This window comes from Moschus berezovskii, chromosome 12 (genome assembly GCF_049115385.1).
Source record: "Moschus berezovskii isolate FMDL1 chromosome 12, NW_MosBer_1.0, whole genome shotgun sequence".
In the NCBI taxonomy this organism is placed as follows: domain Eukaryota; kingdom Metazoa; phylum Chordata; class Mammalia; order Artiodactyla; family Moschidae; genus Moschus; species Moschus berezovskii.
The window spans coordinates 64433360-64449312 of record NC_142471.1 but is presented as its reverse complement, the minus strand read 5'-3'; the positions used below and the strand labels follow the sequence as shown (position 1 = coordinate 64449312).

The 15953-nt window shown below is 46.3% G+C and overlaps 1 protein-coding gene across 1 annotated transcript in view; it reads left to right on the top strand.

Moving 5' to 3' along the window:
- Positions 1 to 15425: 15425 nt before the first annotated feature.
- The window catches only part of RRP12 (ribosomal RNA processing 12 homolog), a 32215-nt gene continuing 31687 nt past the window's right edge, over positions 15426 to 15953 (top strand). The window contains exon 1 of the mRNA XM_055424966.2: positions 15426 to 15650. Within this exon, the coding sequence (XP_055280941.2) occupies positions 15512 to 15650 (139 nt within the window). The 5' untranslated portion in view covers positions 15426 to 15511. The remainder of the gene's footprint in view (positions 15651 to 15953) is intronic.

The following is a 15953-nucleotide window of genomic DNA, read 5'->3' as shown; positions in this document are numbered from 1 at the left end:
GGTTGTATCTATCTCATTTCCATGGACAATGATCCCCATAAGGACAGGAGTTCCAAATGCTAGTTTGAAAGACTTGCTCTTCATTTAACACAGAGCTGTTTGTCCCAACTTTTCTAGTCTCTCACAGCCTCTGTTCAATGCCTCCTGGACCAACAACAGTGAAGCAAACTCTAGGCTGATCAAACACTCCAGAGAGAGCAGGATTACTGCTTGTCCCTCCCCTACACCTGTCAGCAGTTTAAGTAGACAGCTTATCTGCTGTTTAGACAGCTTTCCAGTGCTCATGGCACTGTGTCCTGGTTTATTTCAACCTTGCCACTTTGAAAGTGAAGCAGCTCAGTCGTGTCCGACTCTGCAACCCTGTGGGCTGTAGCCCGCCAGGCTCCTCTGTCCATGGGATTCTCCAGGCAAGAATACTGGAGTGGGTTGCCATTTCCTTCTCCAGGGGATCTTCCCAACTCAGGGATCGAACCCAGGTCTTGCATTGCAGACAGACGCTTTATCCTCTGAGCCACCAACCTTGCCACTGTATTGAGCACCAAACATGAGTCAGGCAGTGGGCTAGGGTCAAAGATGGGTAGAATGTGTTTTCTGCCCTTCATAGCGGGCGGAGTGCAAATAAGGCCCCTGTGTAAAACACCTAACAAAGAAATTTTGCCGTGTGTTATACTTTAACAAATTACACAAAAGTTTTTAACACGCACTCATAAAGCATCTACTGTATATCAGGCAGTGTTTTAAGTACTTTACAAACATTAACTCATTCACTCCTCATATCCTCATGATGGTTTTAGGAGCCTAGTACTATTGATTCCCTATTTATTGAAGAGGAAACTGAGGGATGAAGCAATTTGCCCAAGGTTGCAGGAACCAGGATTCAAGCCTAGGCTCGCTGCCTCCCAAGTCCGTGTATATCTAACCTAATATTCTCTGTGGGCTCCACATAAATGTTGCATTTAGGGCACTTACTGACTTTAAAGAGTGGGAAGGGTTTGATAGGCAGAGAAAAGGCACTTTGTTAAAAACGTGAACCAAAACACGTAAGACTGGTTTTTAGATATGTCATCTACTGTCCGTGAAAGTGTTGCAGGGAGAAGTCAATTCTGACTCCATGTTGTAACTGTTTCTTTGACTTGCTTTCCATTGCTTTTGTTATTATAATCATATGTAATGGCCTGCCTCAGAGAATCCTGCCCTGCTGCCAGACTGTTAAGCTAAAGTGCCTTTGTTCAGAACCCTGTCCACCTGCAGATGGCAGGAAGAAAGAAATGAACACATCCCCCTGTATAAAGCTTGCTATTTTAGGAGATATTTGAAAATTAATGGCCTTTTTATTTTGCTTCCTCCCCTGCCCCTCAACCTCTGATTCATAAAAGAATCTGGCATCCAGACCCAGGAAGATGATTATTTTGAGACATTAGTCTACCATCTTCTCGATCAGTCGGTTCTCTGAACAAAGTCGTATTGCTTGCCTCAACACCTCATCTCTTGGATTCACTGGCCTGTCGTGAGACAAGCAGATCTTACTTGGACTCGGTAACAAAAGTTTAGCATGTCCGGTGTTTTAATGTATTATCTCAACCTTCTCGCAATTCATATAATGTAGGTTCTCCATTCTACAGATGAAGAAGCTGAGGCCTGGGGATATAATTCATCCAAAGTTACAACTGCGGGCTGCTGCTGCTGCTGCTAAGTCACTTCAGTCGTGTCCAACTCTGTGCGACCCCATAGACGCCAGCCCGGCAGGCTCCCCTGTCCCTGGGATTCTCCAGGCAAGAACACTGGAGTGGGTTGCCATTTCCTTCTCCAATGTGTGAAAGTAAAGTTGCTCAGTCATGTCTGAACTGTAGCGACCCCATGGACTGCAGCCTACCAGGCTCCTCCGTCCAGGGGATTTTCTAGGCAAGAGTACTGGAGTGGCTTGCCATTGCCTTCTCCCCAACTGCGGGCAGAAGTGAAAAAGAACCCAGGACTCAAACCCAGACAGTCAGTGGCCGAATGTGCATTCTAACCACAATGTTCCACTGCCTCCTTCCTCTGCAGCTGGGAGAAGAAGGGACCCAGTGACCAGAGAGGTCATGAGGTCCAGCACTAAAAGCTGCACTTGGAGTTTATAGATTCCAAGGGCTGCAAAGCAAGACCTGCCCTGGAAGGTTTCCTTGTTCAAGTTCCTGGCATGGCCCAAGTGGGGACCTTGGAAGACTCCCCTCTCTGGAAATTCTCCCTCTGGCCATTCCTTCTGCTTGGTCACTGCAGTACTGATGTGCATACACTCCCAGCCTTAACCTTAGCTTTTCAGACTAGCAAATAGTCATAAATAATAATAATAATGTATTATTAACATATTGCTAACAAGTGCTATTAGCCATGTGATCAAGACTGGGATTGGAACTGAGCATGTAATTAGGATACTTTGGGCAGGAGGCCAAGGGTGTCTGTACCACCAGCATTGGGAAAGAGCCCGGGAATCCTAATTTACTGATTTCATCAATTTGCTCTGCTTCCGGAAGGAATCTCTCATCTCCTTGGATTCTGAGGAACTCTAAGTCACTCACAGGATATCTACCTTAGATTATCAAAGATTTTTTTGTATCTGTTTATATCAGATCTACTCAACTAGAAACTCCTTGAGGATGGGCACTGCATCTCTATTTCATGTACCCATGGAGACTTTGCCCTTGGCCAACTCCCTGAGTGTCCCTGAGTGTCAGAGCTGGAAAAGATCTTGATAATTGTCCACCACAATTCCCCACCTCCAGTCCGCATGCAACAGATGAGGAAAGTGAGGTGACCCTTTCAAAAGAGCAAGAGATGAACAGGGGACCAGGTTCATTAGTGAGAAGTCAGAGATGATCCAAGGAAAGAGGCTGTAGAGTTGAGGCTTGCTGTGCCAGAAGAAGGCAGGAACCCAGAGAAACTGGGAAAAAGAGAGGAGGTAGAGCGGCGGGTGGGGGGTGGACCATGAGGACAGTGAAGGCTTTGCAGCAAGAAGCCAGAATTCCTGGGCAGAGATGGGGATTCATCCAGCGTCTGTCACAGCATCACAAATCTGGGAAGAAGCTTAGAGCTGTCCAAACCAAGATTTCTCAAATGACAGTAAAGGGTAAGGATAAACCAGTGTGTGTTGCCCTCTAGTACTTTTTTTTTCAATCTTAATTGTTATCTCTATTGAACACAAGACACACAGACATTTGTCAGGGGTGATTCCTCGGCCCTTCTAAAGAAGTGGGTGGATAAGGGAGAGCTTTCACATATCCTGAGAACAAAGCAGTGTGAGGGTTCTGATCACAGCCAGGGGTCAGCTTGGGGAGCAGCCTGAGGGACCCACTGCACAACTCCCAACCTGGTCACCACCCTCCCTCTCTTCCCTGCAGGGAGCAACTATGGCCAAATAAGTCCTCCTTCCTACCTGGAATGTGGGAATGGGCCCTGTGCTCCAGAGCCCTCTGGAGCGTACTCTCATCTCCTGGTTCAGGCATTAATCAATGACAGTTCTCACCTCTTCCTGGGCCCCTCCCCCCCATCCCTGAACTCTTAGGCAACAGCCTCCCTTCTAGCTCAGTGCTCTAATCCTTCAGTTCATCAGTTCAGTCGCTCAGTCCGACTCTTTGAGACCCCATGCACCACAGCACGCCAGGCTTCCCTGTCCATCACCAACTCCTGGAGTTTATCAAACTCATGTCCATCGAGTCGGTGATGCCATCCAACCATCTCATCCTATGTCGTCCCCTTCTCCTGCCTTCAATCTTTCCCAGGCCTCAGGGAAATCCTTCAGGCCTCAGATAAATTCACAGGACTCTAACAGCTTCTAACCACCAACTTGTTGGTTAAGCTGCTACAAAAACTCAGATAAGGATATCACTGATCACATTCCTATTGCCCTTGTCCCTTAAAATAATAAAGGCCTCTCTCAGCCTTCCCCTCCCAAGTTTTTTTTTTTTCCCTGAAGAAAGATAACTCCCTTATCAAGTACCAAACATTCAGCGAAGCCGGAGATTTAGAATCACAGTGAGGAGAACCACGTTTTCTGCTGGGTGGAAGGCAGGGAGGGGCAGCTGCCGTCCAGTCCACAGGACTCCCCATCACGACATTTTACATATTTATGTGTGGAACATCAAGCAAACTCATCGCAGGATGCTCAGATCTCCCCAGCTCAGCTGATGCCTGCCTGAGCAGGAAGGGATTCCTGCCTCCAGCATGAGCTCAAATGATTGTGGCTTGTGGTGGAATTCCAATTGAGCTGTTTCAGATCTTGAAAGATGATGCTGTGAAAGTGCTGCACTCAATATGCCAACAAATTTGGAAAACTCAGCAGTGGCCACAGGACTGGAAAAGGTCAGTCTTCATTCCAATCCCAAAGAAAGGCAATGCCATAGAATGCTCAAACTACCGCACAATTGCACTCATCTCACACGCTAGTAAAGTCATGCTCAAAATTCTCCAAGCCAGGCTTCAGCAATATGTGAACCGTGAACTCCCAGATGTTCAAGCAGGTTTTAGAAAAGGCAGAGGCACCAGAGATCAAATTGCCAACATCCGCTGGATCATGGAGAAAGCAAGAGAGTTCCAGAAAAACATCTATTTCTGCTTCATTGACTATGCCAAAGCCTTTGTGTGGATCACCATAAACTGTGGAACATTCTGAAAGAGATGGGAATACCAGACCACCTGACCTGCCTCTTGAGAAACCTGTGTGCAGGTCAGGAAGCAACAGTCAGAACTGGACATGGAACAACAGACTAGTTCCAAATAGGAAAAGGAGTACGTCAAGGCTGTATATTGTCACCTTGCTTATTTAACTTCTATGCAGAGTACATCATGAGGAACGCTGGGCTGGAAGAAGCACAAGCTGGAATCAAGATTGCCGGGAGAAATATCAATAACCTCAGATATGCAGATGACACTACCCTTATGGCAGAAAGTGAAGAGGAACTCAAAAGCCTCTTGATGAAAGTGAAAGAGGAGAGTGAAAAGGTTGGTTTGAAGCTCAGCATTCAGAAAACAAAGATCATGGCATCTGGTCCCATCACTTCATGGGAAATAGATGGAGAAATAGTGGAAAGAGTGTCAGACTTTGTTTTTTTGGGCTCCAAAATCACTGCAGATGCTGATTGCAGCCATGAAATTAAAAGACGCTTACTCCTTGGAAGGAAAGTTATGACCAACCTTGATAGTATATTAAAAAGCAGAGACATTACTTTGCCAACAAAGGTCCATCTAGTTAAGGCTATGTTTTTTCCCGTGGTCATGTATGGATGTGAGAGTTGGACTGTGAAGAAAGCTGATTGCTGAAGAATTGATGCTTTTGAACTGTGGTGTTGGAGAAGACTCTTGAGAGTCCCTTGGACTGCAAGGAGGTCCAACCAGTCCATTCTAAAGGAGATCAATCCTGGGTGTTCATTGGAAGGACTGATGCTAAAGCTGAAACTCCAATACTTTGGCCACCTCATGCGACGAGTTGACTCACTGGAAAAGAGTCTGATGCTGGCAAAGGTTGGGGGCGGGAGGAGACGGGGACGACAGAGAATGAGATGGCTGGATGGCATCACCGACTCGATGGACATGAGTTTGTGTGAACTCGGGGAGTTGGTGATGGACAGGGAGGCCTGGCGTGCTGTGATTCATGGGGTCACGGAAAGTCGGACACGACTGAGCGACTGAACTGAACTGAAAGTCTCAAGACTCTGAGCTTCCAGGAGAGGAAGCAGTGCTTCAATGACCAGTAAAGGGCACACTCCACAGCCTTCTACAGTCACCATCTGAAGATACAGAGCTGGAACTGCTCCCAACTGCTCCCCTGACAAAACCGTTTCTTCTCTGACCTCAAAACCCAGCTTCAGACTTCAGTGTCCAGTCTGGCCATAGTATAAACTCTTTTTCTTGGGTTATGGAACTCTTTCAGTCTCTGAAAAGAAACCACAAGGGGTGCACCAGGTCTTTTTTTCTAGGCCCTGCATCTGAGAACTATGATGATAAAAATGCTCAAACAGGGCCCTCTGTTCTCCTTCACATCAGATCGTTCTCCTAGTCTATATTTTTTGGATTCAATTCTAAGTATATATATATATATATATATATATATATGTAAAACCCATTAATTTGAGATGTCTGGGTTTTTTTGTGATTAGCAGTAATTTTTTGATGTTTGACTGTATGAGTTTTTTTGTTTGTTTTTTCTTCTTTTTTCTGTTGTTTTTGTCTTTGCAGCAAACATGACTATGTATCCTGGCTCCTCCCTTACCTTTCCAGGGCAGCTTCTCAGAGTTATCTGAGAGGCTGTCCTCCTGGCTGTAGTTCTCAGTAAGGTCCCCAGATAAAACTTTCATTCACTCCTAGGTCCCAGTTTTGACTTGATACATGACTCCTACCCTCGGGCCAGGATTTCCGTGATCCCTGTTTTAGGACAACCCCAGATCTAGGATTTGGAAGGAAAGGACAGAAACTGGATCTTATTGCCACTGCCTGGACCAGGCAGGTGTCTAAGCCCCCAACAGGACCAAAATCCTCTGGAGATTTAACCCTTTGAGAACCATGGTCCACTGTTAAAGTAAAATGCTCCTGAGAGGAGGACGGTGAATGGTTTAAGCTAGCTGTCTCTTAAAGGAAAAAAGTTATCATACCCCAAAGACTGTCCTGTTGCAAGGCAACAAGTAACAACCCCAAAGGGTTTTAAACCGTATCAGCAATGACAACTCATCTCCCTTTAATGGAACAATGACAGTTTGCCTTGGTGACCACACCAAGGTCAGTCAATCAGAAACAGTCACACAGAAATAGTCACCAGCCAGTCCCTAAACTCTCCCTCCTGTCAGTGTGCCCGTCCCTGACCTTCACACCTCCCAGCACCTCATGGACAATCACTTTCCTGCTCCACTCAGAGAGACTGCCCCACAAGCAGTGCTGTGTACTCTCAAAGTAAATCAGAGGTTCAGCTTTTTGTTTCTGCTATTTAGAGGTGGTGTCTTCCATAGACAACCTCCAGATCTCGTCTGGAACTGCTTGCTTCTCTGGGAGTAATTTTTCCTCCCTCTAGGGCTATTGCTAGTCTCTATGGTGTCTTGGTTACTTAGAAAAAGACCAGTTCCAGTGAGGATGGAAGTTCAGATCCCTCAGCTGGGAAATTAAGCAGTCCACAGTCTACATAACTGCATGTTGCAATCTAACTCATTCCTCATAACCGGTCAGTCAGTGAGTGTTGCCCATTCCACCCCCTAAATACATTTTTCCATCTATCTTCTCCTTTTTGCTCCCACTGCCACAGCCTTGATGTCAGACCTCAATGTTTCTTGCCTGTACTGGTGTAGCAGTCTTTAACTAGCATCCTGCCTCTAGAGCAAACATGTTACGTTACCTCTAGCCTCTGTGTCTTTGCAGCTGCTGTTCCCTAGGCCAGGTCCACACTTCCACCTTTCCTTTCTGGTCAACTTTAATTCACCATGCAGCTCCAGCGTCACTGCAATGGACTGAATGTTTATGTCCCCAAACTCATATGTTGAAATCTTAACCTTCAAAATGAAAAATACAAAAGAAATCATAACTGGATGAAACTAGAGCCTATTATGCAAAGTGAAGTAAGTCAGAAAGAAAATAATAAATATCATCTATTAATGCACATATATGGAACCTAGAAAGATGGTACTGATGAACATATTAGCAGGGCAGCAATGGAGACGCAGAGATAAAGAACAGACATCTGGGCACAGGTGGGTGGTGGGGGCGGGGAGGAAGGAGAGGGTGGGATGAATGGAGAGAGTAGCATGGAAACATATGCCCTACCACAGGTAAAATAGATAGCCAATGGGAATTTGCTGTATGACTCAGGGAGCTCCAACCAGGGAGCTCCAACCAGTGTTCTGTAACAACCTAGAGGGGTGGGATCTGGGAGGTGAGAAGGAAGTTCAAGAGGGAGGGTACATATGTATACCTATGGCTGATTCATGTTGATGTATGACAGAAACCAGCACAATATTGTAAAGCAATTATCCCTCAATTAAAAATAAATAAATGTTTTAAAAATACAAAAAAAATCATAACCTTGATGTGATGGTATTAGGAGGTGCAGACTATGGGAGGTGCTTAGGCCATGAGGGCTCATGGGATTGCTGCTAAGTCACTTCAGTCGTGTCCGACTCTATGTGACTGCATAGACGGCAGCCCACCAGGCTCCCCTGTCCCTGCGATTCTCCAGGCAAGAATACTGGAGTGGGTTGTCATTTCCTTCTCCAATGCATGAAAGTGAAAAGTGAAAGTGAAGTCGCTCAGTCGTGTCTGGACTCTTTGTGACCCCATGGACTGCAGCCTACCAGGCTCCTCCGTCCATGGGATTTTCCAGGCAAGAGTACCGGAATGGGGTGCCATTGCCTTCTCCACTCATGGGATTAATATCTTATAAAAGAAAGCCCAAGGACTTCCCTGATGGTCCAGCGGCTAAGACTCCATGCTTCCAATGCAGGTGGCTGGGGCTCAATTCCTGGTCGTGGAGCTGGATCCCACATGCCACAGCCAAAGATCCCGCATTCTTCAACCAAGATCGAAGATACTGTGTGTCTAAATAAGACCAAGTGCGACCAAATTGAAAAAAATAAAAATAAAAAAACACATTTATTAAAAAAGAGAGAGAGAGAGCTCACAGAGTTCTCTTGCCCTTTTTGCCATGTGGGGACACAGCAAGTAGACAGCAGCCTATGGATCAGAAAGTGACCCTCACCTGACACTGAATCTGCCTCCTAGACCTGACCACACCCTGCCAGGCTCGAGGCTCCCTGACTCCTAGGTGTACCTGGATGATGGCACGGATCATATTATCACCACCAGGGTTCTTCGCTGCCATCCCAACCAGCCTGTGAGGACTGTACATGAGAACTAGGCCACTTTCATCACTTGTAATCAGCTGATCATGAAGAAAAGGACTTGAGAGAAAAGTAAGTTTAAAATGCCAACTCCATCATTTAATGCTGTTGAGAACCTAAGCAAATACTTGACTTTCTCCAGCTTTGGTTTCTCCATATGTATAATATGGATAATGATGTGAAAGGAAAGTAAAAATGGAGTCAGTATTGCTAAGAGAATGCTCTAAAATGAAACTGGAAAGATTTCCCTGGTGGTTTAGTGGCTAAGACTCCATGCTCCCAGTGCAGGGAGCCCAGGTTTGACCCCTGGTCAAAAAACTAGATCCAACATGCTGCAACTAAGATCCAGCGCAGCAAAATAGATAAATAAAAATAAAAAGTTTTAAAAATACAAATAAAAAATTAAATGGAGCTGGGAGGTTTTTATGGAAGTGTGACTTATGTGGGTCTCAGCCTGGATGGAAATCTGACCTTTTGAGCATTTATTGCCTTAATGAAGACCTCCAGAGTATCTGCCCAGTGTTCCAGAAACTCAAGATATTTATCAGACTCTTACCCTAAAACACTTGTCACAGCCTGTGCCTTAAGGGCAAACATTTCCTTTCTTGCTCTAGAATGTATTCTGGTGGCTTTTGTCTTTATAACCCTCTGACTCTTCCCTGGAACACTCTTTAGTTTTCACCCAAATTTGTTTCTCCAGAATTACAATTCTTAAGAACAAAATAAATTCTTTTCTTATTTGCAGCCTTCTGTGTGTGTGAGTGCTTGTTGTTGTTTGGCTGATGGTGATGACACCTACTGCACAGCACAGCTGTGAGGACTCAGTAGGAGCATGAGTGCAACGAGATTCCGAAACTTCGTATTAAAATCCAGACCCCTTAGTCTGGCCCTCAAAGCCCATTAGGATATGCTCCCAATCTACTTTGCCAGTTTCACTTTCAAAAAGCCAGCTCGTGGAACTTCTTTGGCCATTCAGAGGTTAAGATACTGTGCTTCCATTGCAGGGGCACGAGTTCGATCCCTGGTCAGGGAACTAAGATCTTGTATGCTTCATGGCAAAAAAAAAAAAAAGGGAGGGGGTGGGATTCAAAGTAGTAAGTGGCAAAGATTTCATTTTGGAGTAAGACTGATTTGGGGGGAATCAGGATGCCAGGTTATAGTGGCGATCACGCTCTCTCCTTACCCAGACTCCCTTCTGCTAGTCATGGACACCTTCTGTCAGGTGGGAAGAAAGGGTGAACCCCACCTTGGAAGACAGTTCTCCTTTTGAGCAAGATCACACCTGCCATGCCCAGATACTGGTCTTCTCTGTCATTTTTAGTACATCAGGCCATTCCCTTCCCCCCAGACTTACTCTAGGACATGAGCTCTTCTTCCTAAAAGCTCTTCTTTGCCAAATGAATGTCACTGCCCCAGAAGCCAGGTGCACTCGGCCTTCTGCAACAGTGATGTGCCAGGTGTGGTGCTAAGCATTTGGCATATGTTATCTCATTTCTGCCTCCAAAGAGAAGCTCCATTTTCAGATGAGCAAACCGTGGCTTATAAAGTCCAGTCACAGGAGAAGGAAATGGCAACCCACTCCAGTATTCTTGCCTGGAAAATCTCATGGGTGGAAGAGCTACAGTCCATGGGGTCACAAAGAGTTGGACACGACTGAGTGACTTCACTTTAAGGATCAGGAACACAGATTCCTTTGCTTTTTCCATCAATGTCCTATACATAGAAGGTCTTGATATTTGTTGAATGGCTTTTTTAGGACATAATTTTTTTTAAAGAATTCTATGAGGAACATTTTAATAAAGCAATCAAAATTAAATAAATAAATAAAGTCCAGTCACCTGTCCCTGGTCATACCTAGGATGTGGCTCCAAATGCAAGCTTGCTTAAGCCCAAAGTCTTGTTGTTAACACAACTCCAGCAGTTAGGAAAACACTCTGGAGTTGCAAATCCACTGCTTGATCATGATGGGCTGCCCAGGGTGACAAAGCCCGTCTCCTACCCTCAAGGCTTGAGCCCTATTTCAAACATCCAAATCATCACTTCCTCTTTGTTTCGAGCAAGAGGCTAAACCTCAACTTCCCTTTCCTCCTGCCTAGCGTCGTAAGAGATTACAACCCCACAAATCTAAAAAAAGGCCTTCCTGTGGCCCTGGGCTCAGTGCTTTGGATGCAGCAGCCCTGTTACTTCCACATAAGCCTTAAAGAGAGTTTTAAGAGCAGTGACTACAGAGGGGACTTCTCAGCTAAGAGTTGGATCTCCTGGCTTTTGCCCATTGACTGACTGTATGACCTTAGTGGTGTCACTCAACTCCTTGGAACCATATTTACCAATCTGTGAAATGAGGACATGTGCTCTCTCTCTCCTCCTCACTTAGACAGTAGATGAGAAGGTGCTTTGTAACTCAAGAAGATTTTTTTTTTTGGATAATAATAATGTTGTTAAGTTGCTAAGCTAACTCTTTGCAACCCCCATAGACTGCAGCATGCCAAGATTCTCTGTCCTTCACTATATCCTGGAGTTAGTGATGGAGCTATCCATCAAATTCATATTCATGGAGTCAGTGATGCCATCCTACCATTTCACCCTCTGTCACCCCTTCTCCTGCCCTCAATTTTCCCCAGCATCAGGGTCTTTTCCAATGAGTCAGTTCACAGTTATTGCCTTCTCATTATGTGCCAGACAGTGTTAAGCACTTTTACATGTGTTGTCTTATTTAGTTCTCAAAAAGGCTATGGGTGGGCATTCTTATCTCCATTTTACAGATGAAAGAAACTGAGGCTCAGAGAGTAAGGCGACTTGCTCAGGGTCAGACAGCAAGTGGTAGTACTTGAATTCTAACCCTGAGGGCTTGACTACAGGATCCATCCTACAAACGGGAGCGGTCCTTTGCTGTTGTTCAGTCACTCGGTCAGGTCCAGCTCTTCGGGACCCCATGGACTGCAGCATGCCAAGCTTCCCTGTCCTTCCCTATCTCCTGGAGTCTGCTCAAACTCATGTCCATTGAGTTGGTGATGCTATCCAACCATCTCATCCTCTGTCACCCCTTTTTCTCCTGCCCTCAATCTTTCCTAGCATCAGGGTCTTTTCCAATGAGTCAGCTCTTCTGATGCTGAAGCTGAAGCTCCAGTACTTTGGCCACCTGATGCAAAGAGTCATCTTTATGAGCCATATATACGTGCCTAGTCGTGGAGACAGTTACTGCCTCTGGGTGGAAGGCGTTGGTGGAATTCAGGGTGGAGGAGGTTAGTCCTTCAGCAGAAAGGTGAGCCCTGGAGTGCAGGGTGGGGAAGAGTGTGCTAGAGTGTGCTCAGGCCATCTGGATGCTTCTTTCCCCTCTCCTGGCACCACATGCCTTCTGGAGGAGACTCTGACAGATGCCTCAGGATGGAGGACCAGCAGGGAGCCTGTGGCCCCTTCAATGCTTGCTCCAGAATGAGCATCCAGGGGCTGTATCCAGTCAGGGTGCAGACTCAGTTTGCAGGCCCGCAGTGCCTGCTCTCCAGGAAAAGGATCTGAAGGCTGCCACCACCCTGGGCCTCTTCATCTCCCAGGCCCATCTGCAAACCCCAGGTGGCTTAGTCATTGTTGCGGTTTCTGTAGGGCTTTGGCTTTAACAGTTTGTTTGCAGTGCTCCCTCTGGTGGCGAAAGGACACCATAGCACCCTTCACACGGTACCACTAACACTTCAACCGTGTTGTAATCATTTTGACACAATCTTCAGAGTAGACCAGTAGGTTCAGTGTTATTTTTACCACCTTATGAAATGCAGACTCAAAGAAGTTAAATTCTTTCTCTGTGTGATGCAGAAAGTAAGTCCAGACTTGAGCCCAACACTTTGTCTTCTCTCAAGTGACTGTCCCTACATCATGACTTCTGGTCATGAGCTGCTGTTGCTGCTAAATTGTCTCAGTCGTGTCCGACTCTTCGCCACCCGATGGACTGTAGCCTATCAGGCTCCTCTGTCCATGGGATTTTCCAGGCAAGAGTACTGGAGTGGGTTGCCACTGCCTTCTCCACCGGTCATGAGCACTGGCTTGCTTATAGTAATTTCCAAGTTTGGCTCCCTTTTCCTCCTGAGGTCACTAGTTCCTTTTTCTCAGACCTAAAAGTCAGCCTCTGTGCCAGAAGTGGGCCTGAACAGAGGAGATGGTGGTGATTCCTGTGGCTGGAGGCTTGGGGCCTGGAGTCAGCGCTCAGCTCCCTTCACTGCCTTCACTGCAGTGGTGCTTTCTCCTGTCAACATTCTTCAGGCTTTCTTTGCCCTGTGTGCAAGGATGACTTCTGATTTTTAGTCAAACAATGAAATGTAATATATACACAGAAAAGTGCACAAATTGTGAGTGTACAGTTCAGTGAATTAGCACACAGTGATAGCATCCATGTAAACTCCTTACTCAGAAATAATTAGAATGTTACTATTCCCTTTGTGCCCACTCTCAGCTACTGCCACCATGAATACTGCTATCATGACTTCTAATACTGTAGATGAGTTATGTCTGGTTTTAAACTTCAGTGAGGGGGCAGTGTGGTTGGTGAGGGCCCTTCTCGCTTTGTGGAAACATGGTGGGAAAAGGTTGGGAAGCTCTGCCAGTTCCCTTCATGAGGGTCCATCCTTATGAGTTAAACACTACCCGAAAGCCCCATCTCCTAATACCATCAGCTATGGGAATTAGGATTTTTAATATTTGAATATGGGCAGAGGACACAGTTAGTTTGTAACACATGGGGGAAATTCACATTGTATCAAGTGAAGGAAGCAGGATGCAAAATGGTTGTCAAGTTCTGGTACATTAAGATCGACTCATTGAAGGGTCTTACTTTAGTGGAAGCCAAAAAACAAAAGTTTTAAAAATGAATGCTTAAAGCCTAGTCAGCCTAAAATCCCAGATCAAGCTTTAGTCTGACAAAATCAGATTTGTTGATTTGAACTGAGAAAGAGAATTCTGGAGGAATCTTGGAATGCTGCTCTGCAAGAGAGAGGAGGGAAGCTCTTTTGTAAACTTTGGGTTCTGGCTAAAGGGTTTTGGGGAGGGGCTCAGGGGAGTGGATTGCAATGGAATCCAATCAGTTCTGGATTGCATGCGCCGCTGGTGTAGTGGTATCATGCAAGATTCCCATTCTTGCGACCTGGGTTCATTTCCCAGGTGGCTCACGCCATTTTGGACTTCCCTGGTGACTCAGAGGGTAAAGCATCTGCCTGCAATGTGGGAGACCTGGGTTCAATTCCTGGGTTGGGAAGATCCCCTGGAGAAGGAAATGGCAACCCACTCCAGTACCCTTGCTGGGAAAATCCTATGGACAGAGAAGCCTCCTAGGCTGCAATCCAACGGGTCACAATGAGTCAGACAGGACTGAGCGAGTTCACTTTCACTTTCTGAAGTGAAATTAGGAGAAAACGAGATTAAGTAGGCAGGAATTGAGTGCTATCATGAGGTAAGAGGATGAGATGGTTGGATGGCATCACTGATTCAATGGCCATGAGTCTGAGCAAACTCCGAGAGATAGTGAAGGACAGGGAAGCCTGGTGTGTTGCAGTTCATGGGGTCAAAAAGAGTCAGACAAGACTTAGCAACTGAATAGCAATAACAATGAGGCAAGAGTGGTTTAGCAAGTGCATATCCCCAGTAATAAATGAAAATAGCTGAGCAGGTTTAGAGCATCACTGGCTGCTTTTCTCTTTTTCCAGCCTGAACTGGTTTTCATTCAGGTCTGGCCAGGTTTTATCTCTCTCTTTCTTTCCCTCAATTGAAGTACAGTTGATTTACAATGCTGTGCAGATCTCCGCTGTACAGCAGTGTCTCAGTGATACACACATTCTGTTTTATATATATATTCTTTTCCAGGTTTCCATTGTGGCTCATCTCAGGAGATTGGATATATAGTTCCTTGTGCTATACAGGACTCTGTGTGTGTGTCTGTGCTCAGTAGTGACAGACTCTTTGCATACAACCCCATGGACTGCAGTCTGCCAGGCTCCTCTGTCCATGGGCTTCCCTGAGGAAGAATACTGGAGTGGGTTGCCACTTCCTTCTCCAGGGGATCTTCCCAACGCAGGGGTTGAACCCTTGTCTGCTGTGTCTTCTGCATTGGCAGGCAGATTCTTTACCACTAGCGCCACCTGGTTTCCATGCTTACCTTTTGAAATTAGATTTTTTTAAAAAATTATCTTTACTTATTTGACTGCATACAGTCTTAGTTTTGGCACGTGGGATCTAGTTCCCTGACCGGGGATCGAACTCAGGCCCCCTGTGTAGAGCGTGCAGAGTCTTAGCCACTGGACCACCAGGGAATTCCCTGAAATTAGATTTACAAAAATAATATAAATGTACGTTTGTGTTTTAACCTGCAAAGGAATTCCAGCTTAATAAGGCTCACTCCTGTGGACAAGAAGCAGTAGCCTTGGGGTAAGAGCCCCACCTACACTCTACCACCAGATCTTCCTTCCTAGGAATGGGGTCTCCCTCCAGCCTCTCCTTCAACCGAGTCTAGAGCCTGGAGGCTACATGAAACCGGATGTTGATTCTTTTGCCATGGAAACGGACGCGACTAAGGAAGTTACGCCAGAGGAAGAGGAAGTGGAGCGGCTGCGAACCCACGTGGGTCCTGCGTGTATTTTAGTTCCCGAACCCAATCCTTTAAACTCACTCCCTGCATCCTAGGCATGGGTCGCTCGGGGAAGTTGCCCTCCGGTGTCTCGGCCAAGTTGAAACGCTGGAAGAAAGGCCACAGCAGCGACAGCAACCCGGTCATCTGCCGCCACCGCCAGGCCGCCCGCAGCCGCTTCTTCAGCCGGCCTTCAGGTAGCGGGGTCGCGATCAAGGCGCAGCCGGGCGGCAGGGTTCTGGGTCGGCCTGAGTCTCGATGGATCTAAGCCGCTCCGGGGCCCAGTCACCAGACGCTTCGTCTCTAAAAATGTGCAATCTCGAACCTGCTGTTAGGGCCCACCCTCCCCATATAATAGATGCAGAAACTGAGTTCACAGGAGGGAGATGACTTGGCTCGGGTACCACGAGTGTCTGGGTCTGTAATCATGCCTGTGATTAACCTTGACCCTTCACAGAGCGCTTTCACCCCCTTCTCTTTCACAGGCCCCTCACTGCAGC